General features: G+C 34.1%; 1 protein-coding gene across 1 annotated transcript in view; it reads right to left on the reverse strand.

Moving 5' to 3' along the window:
* Positions 1–9,738, reverse strand: part of LOC128229697 (serine/arginine repetitive matrix protein 2-like) — a 52,290-nt gene extending 42,552 nt beyond the window's left edge. The window contains exons 1-4 of the mRNA XM_052941491.1: positions 9,455–9,738; positions 6,764–6,931; positions 4,752–4,826; positions 4,514–4,585 (exon numbers count right to left, since the gene is read on the reverse strand). Coding sequence (XP_052797451.1) covers positions 4,514–4,585; positions 4,752–4,826; positions 6,764–6,931; positions 9,455–9,738 — 599 coding nt within the window. The remainder of the gene's footprint in view (positions 1–4,513; positions 4,586–4,751; positions 4,827–6,763; positions 6,932–9,454) is intronic.
* Positions 9,739–27,919: the final 18,181 nt, after the last annotated feature.

Consider the following 27,919-nt stretch of genomic DNA (forward strand, 5'->3'; position numbering starts at 1 on the left):
ATAGGTGGTATTTCCACCAGTGCATTTTTTTATTTTGAAAATTTCTCCTACGTACAAAATCGCTCCTAGAATTCCTAATCAAACATTCTCCTGAAATGTTTCTTAATAATGTAACAATTCAAGATTTAATCAACTTCATTTAAATACAAAACTGAGAAACAAACTGATGAGAGAGAATGATAAAATAAATGAATACAGACAGACAGACAAACAAAATCTCTGTCACAACTGTGGATTAGCTTACCTTTAAACTGGGTCTAATGCTACCTTGCATCATTGTAAAGCAGGCAAAAGAGGAGGTGCAAGGTTCAGTCATAGTGTACACACTACAGTCAACGTATTTCACACTACACTCAACGTATCGTATTTCATGGGTAGTAATGAAAGGAATACTAACGTTGAATATACACTAAAGATGATTTAATAAACCAAATATTCCTTTATAAAAGTTGTGATGGTTGACTTACTCAGTTTTAATATTGGGATCATAGCAAAGGAACGCTAGAAATAAATTCATAGGACAAATAAGTTGAAACATCGTTAAAAGATTCACCGTAAATAAATATGGCCAGTTTTCACCATAATATCAAAAACACAGTTAAATTCTACACTCCGCCGTTACAAGCACGGTCAAATAATAAATTTCCACCGTTACAAACGCGGTCAAATTCTACATTTCCACCTTAACAAAAATCGGTCAAAATTTAAATTTTACCATTTCAGATGTCAATTCCTTCGTTTAAATCATTACAAAAAACGGTCAAATGATAAATTCCACCATTACAAAAGCGGTCGAATTCTAAATATCACCATTACAAAAACAGTCAAATTCTACATCTTCACCATTACAAAAATGGTCAAATTCTACATCTTCACCATTACAAAAATGGTCAAATTCTACATCTTCACCATTACAAAAATGGTCAAATTCAAAAATGGACAAAAGCACATACTTATTCACATATGATTATGTTTTTATTATTAAAATACAGTCAAAAACTGAAGACTCAAATTCACCACTTTTATTTAGACAATTCGACCAACCAAAATTGTGTACATAGCAGAATGAAATGCTGATATTATTTAACAAAAGTGTTGCTTTTTCATATTTAGCATAACTATCTAACATTCATTTGGACTAAAAACAAACAATAGCCTATACAGACTTAAACAGCAAATCTAGTATATTAAAGTAAAACCTACCTTCCTCCTTTAGACATGCTTAATCTTTTTTTTTTTATTACTCGTGTCTTGTACTCCCAAAAAAATGAAATAATGAATGGATGATATGATAAAGAATATGTACAAGATACTGTATGAGCTGTGTGATACATGAATGTAATGATAACGACATACGTCTGGTATAAAGTTCACGTTTGTCTGGTATAAAGTTCGGAGATCAAATTTCATTTCAAACTTCATTCATACCATAAAGTCAATTAGTAGCCAATTGCATTAAAGTGGATACGCTATTCACATGTTAATTTTAGGAAAGTTTGCACATATTAATATTTTCATAAGCTAATATAATGGTGGGCCGCTTTATCGTAGCTGCCAGTTGAAAATTAACGACGTTTTGCCGGAATAATGTTTCCTTTGTATTGTTTTGTTGACGATCTGACATAAATGTGCTTGTTGATTTTTTGGTGGAAAGTTACAAGTTTATAAACTCCATAAATATTTCACTTTCACTTATTTTATTTACCAGTACCTACCAACAAGATTCGAAAAGACATAAAATGTATTATTTATAAGTTTCTGATAATTATCGATAAATCCGTTCAATTAGTCCGTCGTTTTTGTCTGTATTAATAATCGATAATGAAAATTCTGCCCTCTGCACAACACAAGGGATAAATTATTGCAAACTAACCTAAACACAACATATGGACACATTATCCAAATGTTTTACAGTTGGCTGAAGTTGTATGAACTTGGGTACAGAACATTTCCCTCAGACTCATATACCAAACAGTTACATTTAGGAACCCGACATAAACATCTGCAATAGAATGAACTATGAAATCAATATCTTATATTTCTCAACTTACAATCTTCATGCGCTTTACATATCAAGGTATATGAAAAAAATAAAAAGAAGTCATACAAAAAAAAGAAAACACCCATCAAATAGAGGTACATGAATATAGTTTAAGTATAAAAGGGAACCACAAATGCAAGATTAGAGCAGAAACACAACAGCAAACCATGGGCTTATTGCAAGACTGTTGCAACTCAGGTTAGAATAGTAGGCGTTAAAACAGTCTTGTACTAAGCCTCCTAAACACAGTTTTAAGGCAACTGTTTTTTGACTTGTCTAAAGTTCCTACCAGAGATAAGTTCACTCATGTCCTACGATGATTTTGGAATGATAGTTTGAGAAAAATGACAAAAAAATCTATGTCCGCCACCCAAACCTTACCCTAGGTGTGTTTTGTTTTAAAATAAAGTGGCTGCCAACTGTAAACTGGCTGCTAATTGTCAGCAGGCTGCCAACTGTTAACTGTTAACAGGCTGCCAGCTGGCTGCCAACTGTTAACTGGCTGCCAATTGCCAGTTGGCAGCCGTTCACAAGCCGGCTGCCAAAGGGCGAGCCAGGCTCTACATGGCTAAGTATAAAGTGGCTCCCAACTGTTAACTGGCTGTCAATTTCCAGCTGGCTGCCAACTGTTGACTTTTAACAGGCTGCCAGCTGGCTGCCAACTGTTAACTGGCTGCCAATTGCCAGTTGGCAGCCGTTCACAAGCCGGCTGCCAAAGGGCGAGCCAGGCTCTACATGGCTAAGTATAAAGTGGCTCCCAACTGTTAACTGGCTGTCAATTTCCAGCTGGCTGCCAACTGTTGACTTTTAACAGGCTGCCAGCTGGCTGCCAACTGTTAACTGGCTGTCAATTACCAGCTGGCAGCTGTACACAAGGCGGCTGCCAAAGGGCGAACCAGGCTCTACATGGCTAAGTATAAAGTGGCTGTCAACAGTTAACTGGCTGCCAATTGCCAGCTGGCTGCCAACTGTTAACTGTTAACAACAGCAAACCATGGGCTTATTGCAAGACTGTTGCAACTCAGTATAGAAATAGTAGGCGTTACAACAGTCTTGTACTAAGCCTCCTAAACACAGTTTTAAAGCAACTCAAAATGTTTAATATATGCAGAAAGTAAAAGTGTATGTATGATATATTTACTTATTCATTTATTGATGAAAACAGAAGATTTTCTTTTCGAATTAAAAAAAAAAGTGTTTGCAAGAGAACCACAAGGGAATGGCAATGCTCATCTGTTCAGCAGACGATAGTTCAAAGTTGCATGTCCATATATTGAATGGTTTTAAGAGTTCTGGCCAAGGTTAATGCTTTTTAAAGAAGAGGCTTACAACACCAAGGCTATTATGGTAAAAATATATATTTTAACTCCTCTTTCGGAAAACAGAATACACATGATGTAAATCGTCTAAACATAAATTTTGTTAGAATTTAGATACCTTAGGTTAATTACAATGCACATGTTTATGGCACAGCTTATTTGTTACGATCAATGCAAAAAGATTAATTGATTTATATTCCCATTTCCATTTGCAAAGTTATCCCCTAAACAAAATTGAAAGCCGAACCTTGAAATGTTTTTCTTTACAAAGGAAATAAACAAATCAAAGCACAAACACCAAATGAAAATGCCTTAATAGGAAACCATGCAATAAAGATTCAGATTATTTGCCGCGTTAAATCTCTTTTGTAGCCTAGAAAAACTGATTTATCAACAATGGGGGTGCAAACTAACTACAATCAATATCAACCTCAACCATACTACAGCAGTACTGTATTTCTTTCTTTATAAAAGGTTTGTTGCAAAATATGGTTTATGAACACATTAATATAGTACGAAAGTAAATAATGATAGGTAATATGTTATTAATCTCAGATAGGAGCATTTTCATAAGGTGTCTATAAAGATTAATGACTAAAAAAATTGAATTTGAATAAACATAATATAGTTCTGTTTTGCGGATACCGTCTTTTGTCAGATTTTACACTGTTTCACCTGGATAGTTTTCCTGGTTCAAAACAATATAACTACAAATTAAACTATCCGAATAGGTAAAGTCTTTGTTACGATGTTGGTGCATAATCTGGCTAAAACGGTATCCACAACAAACTTCTATAGGCCAAATGTCATTTAAAAAGCCATCAAACTTCCAAACTGGAAACGACATGACAATGTGATTTCCATTCCTATAATTTTTTAAAGCGGAAAGCGACATGAAAATGCCATTAAACTTCCATAACAAAAACGGCATGCCAATGTGATTACTATGTTCATGTACATCCTCCAGTACACAAAACTGACACACTTATGTCTGCTCATATCATACAAAAGCATCCAAAAATATAACTGCAGTCTCATTCAAAACATAAATGTGAGTGAACATATCGCACAACAGACTGTTAGTTACAGTAAGCAAGGTCACATGGTCTGTAACTATTTATAGACACACTAGGCCACACCTTCAAACACCTACCGATCATGCCTGTGTTTTTTACTTTTCTTTTTCTTTGAAGACTTTCTTTCAGGTGATGACTCACTTTTGTCCCTGGAAAACAACATGATTACAAAAGTTAACACACAAATTCTTGTTTTACTTATGTCAGATTATACCGTTATATAACAGAATTCTTGTTAAATAAAATTCTAAAGTTTAAAAGAAAATCATGTCAGATTTAAACTGAACCATTTACATGACTCTTTTCACAAATTACCTTGATTTCTTCTTTCGTTTACGAATGGCCGGTCCAGGGGAATTCTCAGGCTCGGAATCAGAATCTTTCTCAATCCTAAAAACACAAATTGTTAATTTACAATGAGTTGTTGGGACAGAACATGCTTCGATTAACAACGTTGATTGATGACATCTTTGTTTACTTTTAAATGTCAGAGAGCCTATTATGTGATGAGAGTTTTAAATAAAACTATAAAGTTGTCTCATTACCAACTTGAAGAAGTATGAGGGATGATGAGGGAACACAAACGCTCGACTGCTTTTTATTTTTTACACAGAGCATATAAATAAAGCCTTGCTCTACATGTGAATTTTGTCTCTGGTAACATGTGTAACAAATGACATATCAATATATTTAAGGGTCAGCACCAATACAATTACGATATTAATTGATGGATCAAAGCAGCTATTACGGAAACGTTTGAAAAAATCATGTTGAGAATTCGCCAGTGTAGGGTACTTTACTATTTATATACAGGTCAAATACATCAGTATGAAAACATAATCAAAATTCTATGGGTTAAAAAATATTCAGTAATCCTAGAAATCAAGCAGCATATTGTTTACTTTCAAACAGGCCACAGATAAAACAATAGGAACATGTATTTACAAATTTCGCATATCTGAACAAATTAGCATGGAAACAAATTTCCATAATGACCCGAGGGCACTAGAAGCACAGATGATGAATTTTTTATTTGTTTAACCGGCGACAGAACCCCCGAGCATATTACTTCACTGTTTATAACCCAAAATATTCCCATGAAGACTTCGATAATACTAGTCATGTGATTAATCATACATATTGTCATTACCTTTTCCTGGTATTTCTTCTCCGATAAATTGGAATTAAAAGCAATTAAGGGAATAATAGGTTTATTTTTCCCCATTTTATCCCGTACATGTTGTTAATTGCATTAAGGTTATCAAACATTAATATTATTTTCTTCACAACCGAAGCTGTCACACTACTTTTAATGTCACGAGTGTTAATAAATTGCAGCAAAATAGGTCTGTTAATTTGATATGAATGTTGAGACTTCGGATCTGTCAATTTCTAGTCTGAAGGCATCAATATTGGAAGTATTTTTCTGATAAATGTTTAGATATTTTAATCAAGTTTTAATGCCACAAATTAATAGTTTTTAATTACCGTATTATAATGTGTACAGGACGCAGGCAAAATGAATGTATTAAAAAATCGGGTAAAAAAACTTATAAACATAGATAGGACACAAAGAAAAATGTCAAGACAAGCAGACAAATTTGTCAAATTTTATTGAATCGTTAAACGCCAAAGGTTATAAAATTCGGTAATGCTGGAAATCAATTCCAGTTTCACTATCGATAATCGGTTCCTCAAGTAACATGTACATAACTAGTTAAAAGACAGTCCCGACGTTGCTCTCCTTAGACACGAATTGTAAAAGCAACAGCCGTATATGGTACATTAATGTTATCAACATGGCAACACCTTTAGGTATTACAAGCACGTGGAATAATGCATAAGATAGAGAGAGTTTTTCTCAAGTTCACAAAATGAAAGTGCGCAATTATTTCAATTCGCATTACTTATGAATATCTATTATTTTAATACGTAATTATACTAAGAAAAATCAATCATACATTAATGAAACTTTAAAATAATGAACTAAGATTATTTCGACTTACCCAAGCGATACTAAGCGTACACGATTTTACACTGCCGATATAACCAAATCCATAAACTAAAGTGAGTGACCTCCTTTTGATGTGAAAAATGCATACTGTACACAAAAAATACGGTAACGACCACATTCATTTTGCAAGAATGCTGACGTCAAAAGGCAATTATGATTCATCAACATTTTTTCGGCAAACTAACTTATTAAAATGATTTTTCTCTCACAAAAAATCAAAAGACATTTAACTTTACGCCCTTATTATTTGCAACATAGCTTATTTTTAGTTAAATAATTCAATGAAAATGCATTATCAGTCCCCACAACTTACGCATATTTTTTGTGTGCCATCGCCAGGGCCTTCGCTGCATCTTCCTTTGTCTTTTTGTTGGGGTCAAAGGAGCTGCCATCTTGGTAATAATCGCTGATGCCAAAAGCTTCCTTGAGGCGGGCATTCTTCTCGGCAGTCGCTTCAGCAATTTGATGCGTCGGTTTCGCTCTGAAAGTATAAAAGTACAATGACTTTATTTATTTACGTACCCCTACTTTCACTACCATTCAAAAAACCAAACAACTTTTTGACATATTCGGCTTCATTTAGCACACATGCGTTTCTTTCAAATCAAAATTATTGAAGTCTCTCGTGTCTTTATCTAACAAACCAATACATCTAAACCCCAAATATATTTGAAAAGAAAATATATAACACTTGACCAGATTTCTTCCAGGTATCAAATTTAGGCAAAAGAAACACTCCCAGTCAGAGTGTCGTCAGTTTAAGGGATATGCGTGTCAATGTGACTTGTTTATGTTACATCAAAGGATAATGAGTTTAAGGAACAAGATCGGCAACAGAAGGGGGAAATGTGAGCATTGTTATCGAATATTTCAGGACATTAATGTTAACTATTCCCATGGCAATAAGAACTAATCAAGTTAACAGTCATTCTCTTGAAAGTGTATTTGGTTTCATCTTGTCAAAATTTCCAAATAAATATTCATCTAATTTCCCCTGAAAAAAATGGTTTTGTGTTGCTTCCGTCTTTTATCATAATTTTTGACTTTACTGAACTGAAACTGTTGACAAACCAATAACTGCATAACAAAAACATACATAAATATTAACGACCATTTCAATAACTTTTTCATCACATCAGATTGGAATGATTTAATGGCCATGCTATCTTCTTTATTCCATTGTTGTGACTAAACATTTCAACAGGAGTTCGAAATTGTTCGATACATCTTGAACACTGAGTCTGTTGATGTCAGTGTTAGAATGCATTTATCAGATAAAATAAGTCACGTTGAGCCTCATCATATTCATTTTCACAAATGCCTTCTAACAAACGCTAAGCCCATGCGTTCTTTAATTTAGTATAATGCTTTTACAAAATGCAACATCATGGCTTCCTTTATTAATATATGCTGGGATAGAGTGATGACAAATTGACTGTCTTCTAATTTCTAACACTAAATGAACAATTATATGATCTAAATTTGTGACAGAAAGCTTCTTATACAAGGAAAATAAAAGACGTATTCAATAAAAAGCAATCAATGGTGACAATAACAACAAATCATATTAACAAATTTTGCTAACAAATTGCACAAATAAGCCTCACCCCATCATAAAATGAGCAATATGAAAAATGAGTACGTATTTAAAAATATTTCTGATCACACTCGGCACGAAGTATCTAAGTGTTTCAATTTGATGTTTATCACTTAGCTTACAGCTTTGGCTAACAGACTTACGTATGAGGTTTCCCGATTTTGGGCATAATGTTGCAATAGCATGTATCATCCCCATTAAAACACAATATCTACAAAGATTGTGGATGAATTTAAATAAAAAATCGCGGGCCATAAACAAATCATGCCACACACAGAGTAGGATTCTTCTTCCTTTCAAGGTAAATTCAATACATTTTTCAAACCGTTGCAAAACCCATACTGCCAGAATTCAATCATTCACAACTCCAGCAAACATTATAAGAAATAAAAGATTGTAAATTAATTAATGCTATCGAAAAGCTGTTTGTTGAAATCAATGATATTCGATAAAACCAACAACCTACTTAACAATGATACAATAAGGAGATAAAAAGTCTGACGGTGCATTGGTGGCTTTTCTCCATCAGGTCTTCACCTATCTTATTAGGGGCCTGTTACATTACAGGATCTGTATAAACTTCACAATATTTATGCGAAAAACCACACAAAACGCAAAACGCAGATTATATATTTTAATTCCTTATATTTGTGTTTGTTCAATTCACACAAATATTGAGCAAACAGAATAACAAAATTATATCACATAATTTCACTCTAGGACTGAAATCAACAACGATCCGATACATCAATGAAACAGGTACCAGTCTCCTTTCCAAATTGGCCAATGTTTACTCTTAAGATGATTGTCCCTTTTTACTTAAGCATGATTATGAAATGCCTACCCTTATGATATAACCATAAACATCTCAGTATTTAAAAATGGCAAATTGTATAACTACATTATAAAATGCTCAAAATACACAGTACGTATGATAACATAATTCTAGGATTGATTGTACTGGTCGGGTAGAAGAGTAATGGCATTATACTGTAGAATAAAGAGTACATGTAGTACATCTATATAGAGTACATATAGAACTTCTAATGTAGAGTACATGCAGTACGTCAGATGTAGAGTGTCGTTAATCACTGTGTATAGGTCGCACTTCTTTCCTTGATGTACTACATCAAACTTGAGTACAAGTAGTTCATCAAATGTCCTACTTCCATGACCGATATTCACTTATAGCCATTCTATGGCACAACATATGAAGGCTATCTATGTTCAAATTGAAATATATAGCATAAAACAAATTGCTATCAATAACGCTTCTACATGCAGCAGCTATCAAGTAAGGTGATAAGGCACCCAACCAATTAAATGGAATGACACTAACAGTTAATTAACTGTATTCTAAACCATTGTCACAACAGCAAAGTTGAAATTGCTTTCATTTTTACTTACAAGTACACGTTGAAACATCCAAGGGGAACTCCCAACCCGTTTGATTGGTTCCAATGTTCAGCAGCATGGCCACAATTCTCCACATTTATGCTACTGCAGCTAGTTAGAATTTTCACCCCTGAGATAAGCTCTTCAAAATGGCTGCCAATACTAGTTTCTGTTACACAGTGATTTTCTGATCCCAAAGGAGCATTGATTTTTTCCCAAAATATGTCAAAGATGGACCTCTTTCCTGGGCATTCATAGCTTTGCTGTCTGTGTCTCAAATATTTATTTCTCTTCATAATTCTTTGGTCACAAAACTTTTTTAGGGTCACATGATGATCATGTGATTGCAGGCAAGAGGCACAACCATTGGCTGACCAGGACACTTTTTCCAGAATTAGTATTCCATTGCTGTCACAGGGTAATGTCTTATGGTTAAACATAACTCCTCTTCTATGCAATGCTTTCCTTCTCTAAATTGTGAAAGTTATACACTTACATCTAATCTCAAATGGCCGTTAATGCAGTAAGAGCATAAAATTACATACACTTTCAAAACGTTTTTCGAACATTAAGAATTCTGCATATTTTGTTTTATTTTAATCACAATATTTCAAAAGATATTTGATTTTTTATTCATATAACAATTATCTTCGGAATAATTTAAATAAATCAAAGTCTCATTAACAAAGTAAATATGTAATTAAACTGTTCAAAAGGAGATTCATTTACCTACCAGGATTCAAAACTTAATCACCATTCTTCCTACATAATCATAAAACAGAAGTAAATCCTCCCATATAAAGCTGAATTTCAAAGATTAAAGCATCACGAAAAGATAAAAATATGTTCAGTCATGAAACAAGAAGACCATGTGACGTAGTAAATTCTCATCTAAAGTTCGGCTACAATACTGATATTAAGTTATTTGAGAGGTTGTTAAATACAATCTGTACGTTTAACTTCACTTCAAAGTTACATTATCAGTTAAATTTAAAAGCCATTTTCGAAAATTGCCTTTAAGCGTGCACTTGCGAGCTTGCTGATACTCGCGTAATTCCTTTCCTCATGCTGTCATTGAAGTCATTCTGAACGTGTGTAAATAACATATTACCGTATGATAGAGTGCACAAAAAGTAATCCACACGTAAACAAAACGATTCAATTAGATTTTGCTTTTTCTCTATATGTGATACCATATAAGGGTCATTTTTTTAGAAGGATTTTCAGTAAACTATATTAAAAATGGCTACTTAGCCTTTTCAATACTCATAACAAAATATTAACGAAAATTATCTGTTGTTTTCAACAAGAAAATAATAGAAGAGGCAGGATAGAAAACACAATTTAACATACATGTCCAACCGCTTTTTATAAGCAACAACTCATAATTCAAAACGTCAAGTACGTCCACAGGGACAAGGTTTTAGAATCTTTAATCAATATGTCTTCGCAAACATTAAGTTTTAACTAAGACAATTAAAACAAATAGCAAGATATGTCCGTAAAAAAATATATATAGTTTTAAAACCTCCAGGGACATTGAAATAAAAATTAACAAGAATATTAAGACAGTTTTTCCTTAAGATTAATCCTTCCACAACTCAAATGTTTATTTTGTCTTCATCATGCTTTTAAAACAATAATCTAAATCTTACGCCAGATTTAAGTGTTCCGATTTGTATACGAAGTATTTTTTACCCATGCTAAATAACTCTGTACAATATTAACAACTACCAAAAACGTTTTCATATCCGCAAGAACGTAAGCATTTTTGCATGCTAGATTGATTTATCGCAGTTTAGAAGTAACTCGTTTAAATAATTAACTAGCTGTTTTTTTATTATGAGAAATTCTAAAAATCGACAACCTTAAGGAGAACACTATCTGAAAACTAAGTACAAATCACATTCTCATGAACAATTAAGATCTGAACTTCTGTTCTGAAATGAATTCTATTTGCGTTTTACTCCAAGACCTAAAATGCATGTGACAGACTGGTAATAAAGAGAGTGCAGCGATGTGAAATAATTATGAGGCATGTGTGTATAATAAATGGTGAAACAGCAACCACATGCTGTTTCTGTGGTTATTTTTGTTAAGTGGCAAATGTCATTTTTTTTGTTGGAAACGGCGAAAAAATAAATTCATCAAAATACGAAGCATGTATTACAGACACTTCTGTCAATCTTCTGTACACTGGAATTTTTGTGGCTGGAATTTTGTAACAAGAAATGGATCACTGTATGTCAAAAATACTCCTGACAAAGTCACATGCTCACCATACCTAACAAAAGTGAAAAGTGCCCTCCGAAACACTATCAGCAGCTGCTCCTAGCAAGAACATAAATTCTTCTGTTTTTCTTCAATCAAACAAGGGACATTAGTTTACTATACTTTAATCAAGAGTTATGGGCCTTGATAATCATGTGCATATTCTCACTGGTAACATGTGTACAGAGGTTCTTATGAATATCTTGGAACAGTATTTGAAGTATGGCCAAGGTTAAAGATTTGTGCACGCTGATGCTAAAGCCAATGTCAACAACAAGATAAACAACACCAACTGGCAGCGTCTGACACTTGCTTTGAAAAGCTAATAAACACATTAAATTTTATAATATAAAAGAAGAGGGCACTCAAGTGTTAAGCAGGTCTGAAATCACATTTGACAAAATCAATTCATTAACACCCATTTCCTTTATAATCCTTGTTCCGATCATCGTCATGTAAAAACCAACAATGGTGATCGGTTTCTGAGCTTCAATACTGAAATCTCATACAATAGAAAACCTCACAGGTTATATTACTTATCTCCTTTGTAACGAAGATTTTTCATATCCAAATATAATGCTGCAGAGAGGCACAGGAACTCTAGCAGACAAAGTTGCATGACCAGAGCTGATTTGGAAAGACATGTGCCAAAACAGTACCCCCTGTTTTCTTTTTAGTCCATGAATGACCATTTACAAGAAAAATACACTAAACAGATAGATGTTATGATTATATGACTATTCCTGCAAGAGGATCGAAGATGCCATTTATGAATTTAGCAGGCACATGATGGATATGGTAAAAAATATTTCACCTGGTGAATGTAAACAATTGATCACAGCTTTTCTTTTAATAAAAATCACACATATATTAAATAAGCACACAAACACTTATCTTTTTAGGGACATCAAGTTTTTATTGCCAGAGTTATTCAAGCTTTGTTGTACACGTGCGTTCGTCTGGAAACATGTGTATCAAGTTTAAAATGTTTGAGCTATGGCCATTTTGAGTTTTTGATTTATAAGGACAATGCTGACAAGTTAATAAATGGTGCTGATCCTCCATTGATAACACATCAGCATCAAATTAATCAAAATCTGAACACCACAGAATGTATGAATTAAATATTATTTTTTTCAGCAAAGGTGTAGGTTTTCGCACTACAAGGAGTGATTAGGCCTACGATCTTATAAATAGTATTTGTATCTCATTGATAGCATCAGCAAATTTTACAAAAGCATGAAATATATAATAATCTGAATACCGCAAAATTACATATAATGCAATAGCACGCTAGAATTTCAAAAAAGTAAAAACTGACATGAAAATAATCGAACAAACTGGTGCCTTAGACAATTACAAAGACACAATAGAAATGCCTTTCAATATCGTGCCAATTGGTCTTTCACCTAAAAACTCCATGGAAAGTTGTATGGCATCAGGAATATTTATTCACTACGACACTTCCCAGGATAATTGACAATGTTCTTGGAAAAATGACACCGATGGTGACCAAATTTCTTCGACAAATTGCATTAGCAGCAGTACTGCTTATGTTACCTGATCTAATTTAAAATAACAGAGCAGATGAAGAACATAATTGGACTGGTTAAACTTGCGTGTGATTATATAAAATTAAAAGACGGTCAGTGTCTTTAACAAAAGCATCGGGTGTGGACTCCAATAATCTTATTCGTCTTTCATAGTTGATCAAGGGGCTTAACTTTACAGTAACAACAGCCAGAGCTATAGACCTTGTTTAACATATGCCCTGGTAATACTAAGCACTGTGATTAATTACATTTCTTTAGATATAACGATGCTCAAGATTTTCAGTGACGACAATACTTACAACAGAATAGTTATAAGCGTAACAATCTCTCAACTTTGTTTTAAAACCCCGCATTAAATTTAAGCAAATTTGGACAAACAGTCTGGTCTGAACGTTGTTTACTGTCAACCCAAAGATAACAGAAATGTTAATGTAAATGATGCAATACTGTGTTGGAAGTTTGAAACATTGCTTTGTTTAATATGAACTCAAACAAAAACAAACCATCTGTATTTCAATTTAAAAAAGGCATAACTTTAGTGTTCCTAGGCCTATTTATCACAATATTGGACTTCAACCATTCACTACGCCCAAAAAACACTATCATCAACTATAATCATAATTGGATGAACAAGCTATTTTCTGCACAAGGTTTAGCCAACACCACAACCACTATAACCTATTCCTCATGTCGCTGTTTTAGTTTATGACAATGTGCAAGCTCAAATCTCGTAACGTTATCTCGAAACATGATTTCTCTGCAATGCAAATTATTCATATTACCTAAGGGGTCTAAGGACAAAGTTCTAGGAAAATTGTTCAAGAAAAATGATATAATTAATAAAAAGTATTCTTCTTGAAATGGTGTCACAAATGTTTCTTACAAATAAAAACACTTACAGTCTTTAACTGCTGCCAGCATAAATATTTCAAAATCAAAAATCGCTCTAGAGAATCTCTATTTAAAATCTTGCCAGCAAAATAATAGTGTGTGAGTACTTCTAATATTTAAGCGGACAATTCTATGTTGTTTTTTTCTTTTGTCAATATTCAATTTTAAAAAGACAAAAAAAACATGGTAAGAAATGAATTTAAAATGTCTGATTAGCTCATAACAAAATAAAGATACATAGTTATCTGACAAAATCATATTATGTTTTGTTAAAATCATGCCAATAAAAATAAACAATAGGAGAACACTAAATAGACACTAAATTAAGACAATGTTCATACGACACATACGCAGACCATCGGTTCCGAACAGTGAATACACACTAAGTACGTTTTAAGTAATTAAAACACATGTAACCGTCACACAAAAATACTTATTTCCTAACATTATCCTTTCATTTCGCACAAGCTTCTATCACTGTTGCAAGCCATCAACAGAACATATTGGAAAGACGGTGCTCTAGGTAGAATATTGAATCCAATAATGAAAGTAAATCGAGACAGAAAATGTAACAGAAATAGTAGGAGGAAAACCCTTCCAGCACTCGTTTTTATCTATTAAACATCGAACGTATGGCAATTATAGTAAGCTAGTGCTCAAATATCGAATATCCACCTTTTTACAGACATGAAATAAACATAACTGCAGTGTTGTATCACAATAAATGTCAATTGCACAGTACGTAAACTATAATATAGTATTCATGTTTCGAGTGTTGTTTTTTTCCTACCAGTGCTTTCCTTATACCGCCAATTGTAGGAATAAGGTTCATGCAGAGTTATTTGTGCCGGCAGTCTAATTGTTGTACAATTCGTGCAATCTGATAAGCACAAGACAATACACACCAATGTTGAGGAAGTGCATATACTCAATTAGTTAAACCCAATACCCGCAGCGGATTCGCAGCAAACAATTTATCGACAGACTTAGTTCCGGGAATTTAGATTTAAGCCCCTAGAAGGGTGATCAGTCAACTGAAAAATTACAAACGCGGTGTTCCTTGGAGGGTTAACTCCGCCAAACTCAGCTGACATTTACAAAGAATTAACACCAAAATAAATTTGGTTTGAATTTTAAATTCAATCGATTTTGATTGCTACAGTCAATTGTTATTGTTTTTCTCTGCTTCTCAAAGTTTTTATTCTGATCCGCTTCCGTGAAAATATTTGGGAAACTTTAAAACAGTATGTTTTGCATGAAGTTTGCATTATTTATGCGAAAAGCTTTTTATGCGATTGTGCATAACACAAGAAGTGCAGTCATATTTGCCCATGCATCTCAGATCATGACATTTCCTCTAGTAGACAATGCTTATAAAAAAAATATCATGACTGAGTAATGGCATTTAATAGTGATACACATGAAGCACAAACATTGATAAATACACATGAAACTGGCTATACTACTATTAAAATAAATATACAATGTACATATGAATAACACCGACTAACTTCTAAACAAAAAATGTTCATTTCTTGCTTATCTCATCAGATGTGGAGTTGCTACGCGGAGCCATAAAATCGGACGGTTTTCAACGCTACCTTTCATATTAATCTCCGTTAACGAGCAACGCTGTGGAACTCGGAGGACTTTCATCGAGGGAAACAGTTTAACCTCAGAGGAAAACTGTGATCATTGGATTTAGATTAAGCGAGGAGAATTGGTCTTACTCATTAACTGTATAAGGGACTTAAGACAGGCCCTTCCTGGAAAAGGACTAGGCCAGATTACCTTTTCAATGTTGTTTTCATTGCATAGAAACATCCAATACAACAACTTCTGAAAACAATGCCAAGGTTTGGGTAAAACAAACAAAATTTGCAATTTGTCTTAATCCCGTAATCTCGTAATTGTTGAACTATAGAACTGTATTTCTATGGGTATTTACTAAATACCCATAGAAATACAGTTCTATAGTTCAACAATTACTTAACATTGTTCCAAAGTAACTGCTTTTGAGCAGCATTCTGATTTACAGCTGTTTGTAGTCAAACTGGCTCAGTAAATCTCTATTAAAACTTAATAAAGTTAACTTTATTCCAGAGCCAATTCAATTCAGAAGACGTTAATTAACATACGACCATCTCATTGTTTCACAATGAGAAACATCACTTTTTCTCTCAACAATAACTCGCAAAATGTAATCAAATTTTCAAACTTTTCAAAAGGAAAAGCAGGGAACACGTTAATCCTTTTTGAAGGAACAATAGCTAATTCTGCGGATTTAAAACAATTTAAGACCAATATGCGACTGTGGACCTTAAGCCTTGATGTTGAAATATGAACAAGGTTTTTGTCAATGACAGTGGTAAAATGGTAAACACTGAGACTATATCTGGTGTTTCTAGAAGAATTATAGGTGGTTGTCCAAGAGTGCTTTGGTGTTTCTAGTCTGTTGAATTTGATGCCTAATACAAACACCCTAAGGACAAGGAAAAAGATATCCCGAATATTGTTCTAGGGTCAATGCTACCAGGAGACTTAATACCAACATTTAAGTTGACAGTGTATACAGTTCAATTTATGTTACCAGTGGACTGGCTTTCCCCAGGTAATCCTCCGGTACAACAGCATTGTACTATTTTAATAGACACACGATGATTCAGAATCTTTGATCTGTAACCTGGGTAAACCCGGGGTACATCTTTTAAATAAAATTCATTAAGTCTATGGTATTACTTGCCAAAATTAGCCAAACTAAATATTAACGGATATAACCGGCCAATGATCCCAAAGAGTGGAATTGTAAAAGTGCTCGTTGACCGTCTGTTTCCTTGGTAGAAACTGCAGTAAAAAGTGGGGCTCGTATCGTACGATGAAAAAAAATATTTCTGAGAAAATATCTATCTTTTTCGAAACTATAAGATATATCGGTCAGGTTTTTGGAATGTCTGGAAATTGACTGTGAACCCATGCTCTCTATGCCAATAGGTAAACATAAACACCACTAAACCTCTCTTACCAATGACAAATCCATTGATGAACCTTTTAAATTAAAACAATAATTGTTTCCTTAGAAAGAGTAGAATAGAACAGTAAAATCTATTATGCAAGAAAAAGGACGATGAAATGAAAGCAAAAATTTTCTTGGGAAAAGGCACAAAACATAATAAATGAAGGCTGTTGTTCATAAATAATTCTTTTCTTCTCTCTGGAGATTCCAATTGCTAAAGCCAATACAGATCTAAATGGCCTAATCATCTTGAAGAGGCAACACATATTTTTGAACTGGCTGAAAATCCTCCCTGATGAAAATATTTAATTACTAGTGGTCATTTGATATTTCATCGGAACCCAGATTTCATCAAGCACAAAATCGCCTGTACAAAATGAATATATCTACAATGAATATCTTGAAATAAAAGCAATTACTCTTAACTTTTCTCTTAAGGCAATTGTATAAGGTGAAATATTGATTTTGTTCTTGTTAGCAAAGCCTCTGATCATCCCAGACTAAGAAAAAAATACTACATACCTCTCACTTTCATTTACACTCACTTTTGGAAAATGAATATTGAATTACAAAATATTTTGACGCTTAGTTTTGTAGCTTTGTAAGTAACATGATATTGGCCATAATAGGTTCCGTGCTTAACATTTACCTGAATAACGCTGTCAGCCATACTAGTCTTTGTTCAAAACATATACATTGGTAGCTGTTGGCTTAAGTAGTGTTTGTGCGTAAACATATACATGGGTAGCATTTGGCCATAGTAATGTTTAGGCCAATATATACAATTAGCTGTAGCTGTAGGCCATAGCAGTGTTTGTGCCAAATATACAAATAAGTTATAGTGTTTGTACCAAGATATACACCTTGGTAGGTGATGGCCAAAATTGTATTTGTGCAAAACAAACCATACACATGGGAAACTGTTGGCCATGATAGTCTTTGTGCCAAAGTATACACCTAGGTTGATATAAGTCACATGGAATTTGTGCCAAAATCTAGAACTAGTAGCTATTGGCAATACGTCTTGGTGAGTGAGTTTGTGCATACAAACTGGATAAGACCCCCAGTAAATTTACATTTTACTGACCATTCCAAGGCGGTACCTAACAATCCTTGATAAACATACCTAGTTTTATTATATTGTATATATTAACTATGCTGTTTGTGGAGTTTTGTGCTGTTTTTCCTTGTTTCTTGTATGTGATTTTTTGTGTTTGTGCCATTAAACGGGGTTTATGTTAAAACGTATGGCTACTGAGCTTGTTTCTGTAGTTTTTCACATAAGTATTAGAGTAAAAATATACATCTACGTAGCTGTTGACCTACACACTTACGTAGGTAATAAGGTCAGTTTTTCAAGGATCGAATTTAACAGTCGCTAACTTGCAAAATACGAGTAAGAATCGAAAACTGCAAGAAGAAAATTCTGGCACTTGAATATATTTGCGACCGCGTATAAAATCGACAATTTCGCTAAAACTGTCCTTTGAGCTTTAAAAAAATAATTCCGGATGTTTATAATAGATAAACACGTGACCGTGTATAGACGCTTGTCGCTGTATACAAATGTTGTTATCAAACATTTAATTAAATGCCTCAAAGAAACCTGTTTTAAATAACCACGTTCTTGTGTATGGACGCTTGTCGCTGTATACAACTGTTTCTATCGGATATTTTAGTAAGCGCCTAGAAGATAACTGTTTTCGTCAGGAAAAGACCTGCAGAAAGTGAAAAGGCTAGTGGCGACGCGGGGATTGACCCAAAGGCCCCCAATACCCCCGAATCCAGCGAAACAAACAGCCATCGTCGGTACATTTGAAATAAGGCCCGGTCCGATCCTACGGCATCCATCAGAACCGTTAGAAAATGGGAAACTGAGCTCAACATTTGAAAACAAAAGAGAATGACGGCAAAGATTGTTGCCAAAATGTGGTGCGATGTATGTAAGGAATTCGCCAGCGATAATCCATCATCAGTAAGCACTGTAGTTTTTTTTTAGTTTTTATTTAGTAATCACCAGCTCGCATCCTGCCCATAATACTTGCTAGATCCTCCATCCTTGGGGCAGTTGTGCAAAGTTCATTACCATGAGAAATGTCACTGTAGTAATTGTCAAGAGAAAAACATCAACTCTGCTGTAAGATTTGAACCTATGAACTCCCGCTTGTAAGTCTGGTTCTCTACCCAACTAGACTTACGTGGCACCTTGTTACTCAGAAGCCTTTAACCACATAACAGTATGTCACAATATGCAAAACAAAAATCACTTCAAATTTATAAAGTTCTAATTTTTAATGACCTCCATTTTGCACAGTTACAGAACTGAATAAATTTTGTACCGCTATGTACCTCCGGAGGCTTCGGTTTCTAAATGCCACTGTCCTCTATGAACATTTACTTCATGTTAGAATTTTTGTTTGCAGAACTGGCCTATGAATATCTATATTTCAAAGGTGCATTTTTGTTTTTGATTTGTCTTTTTTCAGTTTCTTCCCGGAAGTTGGATATACCATAAACTCAGAGCAGCATCTAAATTATTAAGAAACTGGCAAGTTATAGTTGCACATATGCAAAATTATGCAGAAGATGTGACAAATAGAGATAGTGATCGTGCAAAAGCCAAAGGCATCTTAAAGAAACTGCTTCAATGTAAGTTTAGTTGGTTCCTGCATTTCTTGTAAGATTTGTTGAATGAACTTGCAACTTAAGTCTGACATTTCAGCGTATGGACATTGATGTTTGTAGTGCAGTTACAAGCATCAGAACTGAACTTCTTGAAACATATACATGCTAACCAAAGCCAGAGCCTTAATGAATTCCATAATAAAGTCCATCTTGAGAATGATACAGATAGATACATGTACAAGGATAACACTCTACAGAACTTCCTTCCAGATGAAACACTGGTTAGGCATAAGAAACAGATCGTGAAAAGCATGCTTGATTGTCTTAATGCCAGGTTTAAAAAGTTAACAGAAGACCTGAATTTTCTTGTGTGTAATGCATTTATTCATAAAAACTGGCCAAACAATGACAACAGTGCTGTTTGGCAATGCATTAGCCAAGAAGATGAAAACAAAGGTGACTTTGTGAATATACTGAAAATCATTCATCTCACTAGTGTTTATCCTTTGTCTAATGCATGGTGTAAAAGATCATTTTCAGCTTTGAAGAGAGTGAATAATGAATGGAGATGCAGACTTTCTACTGAGACTCTGGACCAATTTCTTATGCGTGGCAACTTCCATCAAGTAAAACCGCCTTAAATAATTGCTAGCAAAACATTGCTAGTGGCAAAAAATCGACCCCTGCCTTTTTGTTTTATGCTTATCCTATATCTTCCTTAGTTACACGAACTGATTTTGATTGTATGATAAATCTAAATTATACTGTATCTGTAATACTGTATCTCTCTATCTCTAAACGTCTAAATTCCGGCTTGGATCCCTGTGGAGTAGCCTGCTTGGCAATAACTGTATTCGTAAGTGAAAAACCATTGGTGTCAATTGTTTCAAATCAAGGTCTGTTATTTGTTGATTGCCTTTTTTTTCCTGACACTTGCAGCCTCCCATAAGGGGTTGAAGAATATAAATGCTGTAACCTCCTCGTCTTCTTCATATCAGGCCCGTTGAAAATACAGAACAATTGCAGAAAAGGATGGAATTAATTTCATTTGAAAGCAACAATAAACGCTTTGAGATGTCAACACTTGCTTTTCAGATATTGAGAAAACAGGCAGAAAAATAAAGCCGTAATGCTTAATTCAATCAATGGTGACATTGACAAACTCATAATAATTGTTAAGCTTATTTTGTACGCGTTTCTTGGAGAGATATGAACTTAATTTCATGAAGATGTCGGCCCAAAGCTGTAACTGCTGGTGTGTGTTTTTAAACCCACTGTTTGTTTTAACATTTAACTACAAAGTTGTTCACATATTAAAAAACAAACAAACTGTATTCCAAAGTATAAACCGTAGCCCCTAGGATAAAATTAGCCGTATAATGTTGATTGCTTCATTTAATTATATTTACGTGTGCTAACAATGATACTAACATGACACCTCTATCTTTCTTCTAATACTGGGCCAACTTTTATTAGATTTTCTCTTGACGGTGGCCTTTCCCAGACATATGAATTGATATTGCTGGCATTTGGGTGTTTATTTCAGGGACATTAGAGGCTATACTTGACATAAGGAAATTACATTCTTGGAAAATATAAAAAATATTCCAGAGGGCACATCCACCACGACGTGGTTACGACTTCTGGGGTGAAACTTTGGACGAGCAGCGGAAATCCAATTCACATTAAAATAATTACAATGTGTGGGAAAGGTGGAAAGGCTAGTTGTTGTTTTGAAATAAGTGTAATACAAATTCTGTCAACTACTTTTAAGACTTATGTGAAAAACTACCAAACCATATCAAATGCTGGTCACTTCTCTCTTCACTATGACCTCTTCCCAAAACGTATATGTCTATTATGCTGATTTCTAGATAAAGCTCAACTTGATTGTTTTTGCAATAAATATATAAAAATTACAACCTCAACATTATAACAGTAAGTTGCAGATTACAGTAAGTTCTGACCAGCGATTTATTTGTATATGTTAGTGTAAATCCCAAATCATTTATTGTATTGACTTTGTAATAAGAATCATTGAATCATTGCCTCTGTATTTCATGGTAAACAGCCAACATTTTACACCATTCTGAAAGATGTCACTTTATGTCATGCGCATGATCAATACAACCTAGCATATTAATATGTGATATTTATTATTGGTGGTTAAAAATAGCTTTTAAAAATGACAGTTTGGGGAATTTTCTACAGAAAACGAGGCAAGAAGGTCTTCAACCATACGATGTGAAAGTTGAAAGGGTGTTTGATCCCAGTTTCTGGTGTATTTATCAATTTTCATGCTATATCATTGACAAGTGTAAGTAAATTGAATAAGGGTAAGTATATGGCAAAGAAATAGCATTCAAATATTAAAATACAGCTACGTTAATACCTGTTAATTTACACTTTGCAGCGATGTGAACAGCGTCAGACTCGACGCGTGCCAAATTACAGTAATAAACGTGGCGTGTAATATGCTAAAATTGCTGGGTATTGTGAAAAACGGATTAAACAGATTATGTCCATGGTAAAGGAAAACAATCAGCGCATAGCAAATTCTGCCAAATCCCGTGAATGGTAGTATACCTCCCTTTTTGTTTTGTGACAAATGCAAAAAAAGAAAGAAATGTATCTCTTCCAACAGGCATGCTTTTATTTCACAGAAATATCAAGAAATGAATTTTATTTCTATGTTGATAGAATACCTACAGATTATTTTTACAATAACAACGACATAAGCTGATCAGAGTAAACATGGTTCGTAGGATGATTGGTTAGATTGGGGCTAAACCATAAAACTCAAAACAGGGAATAAAAACATTTTTCTCACATTGTAAAATTCTATACATGCTACATCAGATGAGGACGTATATATTCAATTTGCAAAATTATTCTTAGTTGACTTTAAACCATGACAATAATTTCATAATAATGATGTATTGCCTGGCAACTAAATACTCATTTTTTTTTGTTTTCAGATATTAACTTGAAATTTATATTTCACTTTCAAAATCCTTCATAGCTTATAAAACCTCCTATTAATTTATGTCTAAGCAATAAATCATATAGTGCTCTTGTTGTTTATTTAAATTAAGACAGAGTTGTTTGTTTCTGACCAATTTGGCTACAAAACTGGCCACATTCACTATGCCGACACATACATTTACACTCCACGCGGAACTACCACTTTCCGTTTTCCTCGGCGGATTTTCGTCATCCAAACACGAAATCAAATTTATTGAAATCCGCCTTCCTTGGCGTTTTCACTTGTTCACCCTCTGAGGCTGATCAGTGGACCGTATAATTACAATCGCCGCGTTACTCGGAAATGAAAACACCGCGAAACTCCGTGGAAACCGATAAGAATCTCCTACTGTACATGTATCTGATTTTGTGTAATTTATTTGAATACTGTTCTGTTATTGTGTTGTTTCAATATTTTTCAGACTAACTTGCACATAATAGGACTTGTAATCCTTTGACGGCGCAAAAATGCAATATATGTCGATGTCCATTTTTGACCCAGTTCTAATTATATTTTACTCATTTGACTTACAAAAGTCCCAGTTACTTAAAGCAATGTAAACATTCTGTCTGCTATGAATATTCAATTAATCTTTCTTTACTGTTTACAATTAAACCTGCAGTTTGATTTTAAAAAAAATATTAATTTTTCGCAATAACAAACATGCCAGATAACCAAAAGTAGTCTAAATTTATCGCACGATACCTCACTACGAAATTTCCATATCACGTGACTTCCACATTGTCAAAAATACTGGATTGCGTTTCATACTAATAATTTCTAAGTATTAACTAAGAAGAAATGGTTTCAATATTTTTGTAAACACAATATTCATACTAACACCGTAACTTTCATAAAATAGTTCAATTGAAAGCTGAATTATATTCATTTAGAGCAGGAAATAGATTACGACAAGATCTTCATACGGATGGAGATTAAATCGGCGATTTTTAAACCACAGAACTTGAGTTACCTTCATACTTTTGTAACGTCATAATTAACAATGCAATTAAAATATTATCTGGAATGCGGAAATCAACTGATATGTATCACAAAAGAAATAGTGACAGGAAAAATATTCACACTCACATGGTACTCAACACCTGCATTGCTCCAATCCAATTTAGTTCTCAACAACACAAAAAGAGTATGACCTAATAATGGTAAACAAACAACACGTGGTGTTATATCTAAAATGTGTGGATATCAACAGGCAATTAACGAATATTAGTTAAAAGGTAAACTAATAACCGAACGAGATATATAAGTATTGTTTTATTGAATATGTATTTTTTCTTTCTTTACGAGAAAAAATGATTTTTATAAACGAAATAACTGCAAATGTAATGACTTATTTTCAATAGTAGCATGGTAGTAGCAAAGCATACACCTCGGAGTTCTGCTTTGAGGCCAATAAAACAACACGATCACCGGCGATACTGGCAATAAAACCCTCGGCGGAAAACGAGCAACTCGGCGAAACGCAGCGGATTTTAGCGAGGAAAGCGGTTACGTACTCGGCGGATGTCCGCGATAAATTAAAAAAACATCGGAATGACCGAGGAAAGTGGTAGTTCCGCGTGGAGTGTACTGCATTCCTTTTGATGGTATGCTACACCTTGTTTCTTTTTTTTTAGCCATCACATAATTTTCTGTATAACACATGTGTAAACTAACAAGGTCACGCTTACTAACATATGTGCTGTACAAAGTTGTGTATAACTATGTGACTCGTGGCAGATCCTATATTTTTCCAGTGTGAAAATAATATTTAAAACTGATGTTTTGAAAACACACAACACTTACCATTTTGTACAGAAAAGTTGTTGTGTAAGCTTAAACTTTTTTTTATATTACATTGTTTGTGAACAAAGTCATATTAACCTTAGACTACGTCACTCTTTTCGGCAAGATGTTTCACAAGAGTGGGGTCTTGTGTTGTGAGGGAAATCAAAGAACCGCGAGAAAATCCACTTGTCTGCTTAGTGACCATTAACTAAACTCACATGCCCGGGAATCAAACCCATGATGTCTTAGTGAAAAGCTAGTGCGCTAACCACTGCGCTAACCGGGCAACCAATTTAGTGTGTTTTGAAGGAAAGAAACTTTTAGTCAAACTGACATTTTTGTCCCAATATGAAGTCCCCTATTCCGAAAGTGATTAAAAATACCCCACTGTAATGTAGGATTTTGTGATTACATCCTGCCATTTTGAGCCAAAGGGATGACTCCACACATTATATTTTAATCATTTAAAAAGTTTCCAACGAAAACCACACTCTAAGTTCCATTTAGTCGGACAGTTATCTTATTAAGTGGGATATTCAACAATGCATAGATGCACACTGGTTAGACATTTGCTCCAACGCTTAGGAAGTTAGTTTTCTTTTTGCTATGAAACTAAACACGCTTGGATCAGAGTAGAAGAGAAAAGCAATATTTAAACGCATTAAAACATCATCATAACATTATGCCTCATGTCAACTCATTTTCTAGAAAAGGCATTCTTATTGTTTGGACACCTAATGGGTGTGATGTCTGGAACTCCTAAATTTGGTGTACCTCAGACACTTTCAAAATCCAGACAGACAGTAACGATGAATGCTTTTTGTATCTCTCCAATTGAGAACTTGCCACTTAAACTAAGATTGTAGTGTTCTAAACAAGTTGATAGCCCAGGCACAGTCTGTCACTGATTAATCATTTAGAAAACCTAAATGCTTAGTGAATGGCTCTATACTAGTTAGTGTGAATGAGGCAGCTTCTAAGTAACACACTTAATACCACATTCAGTGGCATAATGAAAATTTTACTGTTGTATTCATTTCTAAATGGAGGGATGGCAGCCATAATCTTTTTAATGGACTTTGGTCGTCATCACTCTTTTAAATAATCAAGTGTGATTCTGTCCAATGACATTGACGGAGGAATGATCAGATCCTGAACACTTCTCAGTTTTGTTAAGCTGACACTCTCTTCAAATATTTATCTCTTCTCCGCCACAAAGATTTTTTCTTCATGCACTGGCCTCTCTGATTTGGAATCCAAAAATTTGCTAAAAAGAGTGACTAACAAGGAAACAATATCTTTCAGCACAAACTATCAACATTTGATGTGGAAGGATAGACACATAATAACATAAACATAAATATGATTTCTTATTTTTTTAAAGTCAAAGAACTGACTTTCAGAACATAATTGTGAATGATTATCTATCTACACGTACATGTACTGTTGACATATTTCATACAGGACTGATAATATGTCACATTGCACTTAAACTATCAAAATGTAATATAAAAAACCCCAACAACATTCACTACGCATTTCCATGCTTGAGCAATCACACATCAGGATTAATGACAATTTCCATTAATTCTGCAAATACTGGCAATTACTTTTCTACATAAATCTGCCTATCGGCCCTCGTGCATTTCCTGATATGTCTCTCGAAATAACAATGATAATTACTGCCATCATTTTATATTTCTGCTCCATGAGGCTGATTTAATCAGCCATACCGCGGCCTTATTCAAATATTAATTTCCCCCTTTTGCAAACTCCACAATGCTACATTTGTGTAATTTTCTCCTATGGAATGTATGGATCTTGTTACGGTCTTCTGTTTAATCTAATGAGAAAAAGTCCTGTCTCCCACTCTCCATCAAAAGATCATTTAATCTAATGAGAAAAAGTCCTGCCCCCCACTCTCCATCAAAAGATCAAAGATCAATGCGTACAACTCTCAGACTCAGAAAAAATAAAGTCCTGTAATATGAACACAATGCAATATAGACAGAGGACTCACCAATAATGTTTACTTTTGTTTGTGCATTTTGCTTATCATAAAATACACACGCACAATTAACAGACAAAGTATGTACAATGCTAAAATGAAGGGCCATTATAAGTTTAACATGTGAGCTATTTATAGATGAAAATTTAGTTTGTAAATAAAATTATTAAACTAAATAGTAAAAATCTGTGTCCAAATCAGAGAACTTTGCAATATTGTACCAAAATAATTCAGGAGTATTTCCTTCGGAAGCTCAACTGTTTAAAATTAATACTTTCTGTGTAAATGAAGAAGTAGCATGTGAACAAAATCCATCTAAAACTATTTTTGTAAACTTTTTTTGTCAAATATTCTGTGCATTATTTTTGAATTATTTAAGACTCCCGGTCATGTAATAACTAAAATGATAGTCAATGAACATGAAACCATACAGACAGTCAGACGCTGCTGGTTGACATTGTCCATCATTACTGCATAACACACTAGACAATCTTATCTGGAATACCAATAGGGCATGACGTATTTATGATGAGAATAATGAGTATATTGGAAAACCACCCTGATGGATATCTCTGTGCCTTTATTTATGCATGTAAAGAGTTTGTGTTTCCATGGCAAAAACATAACTACTTTGGTGGTATTTGTATTTGTGTCCTCCGTGACAAAAAATAGTCTTGTGTACGCCCCAGAGACAGAGGACTAAATGTCCAGTTGCGGCCGTGCGCTTAAAAGGTTTACTACAGAAAAAACTGTTTCAAGTTCAGGTTTATCAAAGATAGTTATTATATTTGACATCACAAACAACTGTTAGCTTTTATCAGTCAAAAAACTTATTTCACATTGTTTTGTCCATTGTTAATTTGGTAAAATCACTAACCAATCCCATTTCATTTTTACCAGACATAACTGGAGGGTCAGATAAGTTTTGCAAACTCGGCATCATAGCACATATTCTAAGCTTAATCATGTACAACAGATTCTTACATTGGTCGACCAAAATCATCCTTCTCGACTGTCGGCCCGTCCTGAACCCTTTTCTTGTCCATGAGCATCTTATGGAACAGCGACACTTTGTTGTCTATTTCTTATTGCCTGTACCTGCAATACAGCTTGACATTACAATCTAAGTCTTAAAGAGATTCAATTTGTGACAGACTAAGACACTCACAGTGTCTGATAGACTAAACCACACAGTGTGTGACATTTCAAACCAGGACATTCATAGTACATGTATGTGAAAGACTAAGACATTGACAGTGTGTGTCAAACTCAGACAATGACAGAGTTTGCCAAACTAAGACAT

This window comes from Mya arenaria, chromosome 4 (genome assembly GCF_026914265.1).
Source record: "Mya arenaria isolate MELC-2E11 chromosome 4, ASM2691426v1".
NCBI lineage: Eukaryota > Metazoa > Mollusca > Bivalvia > Myida > Myidae > Mya > Mya arenaria.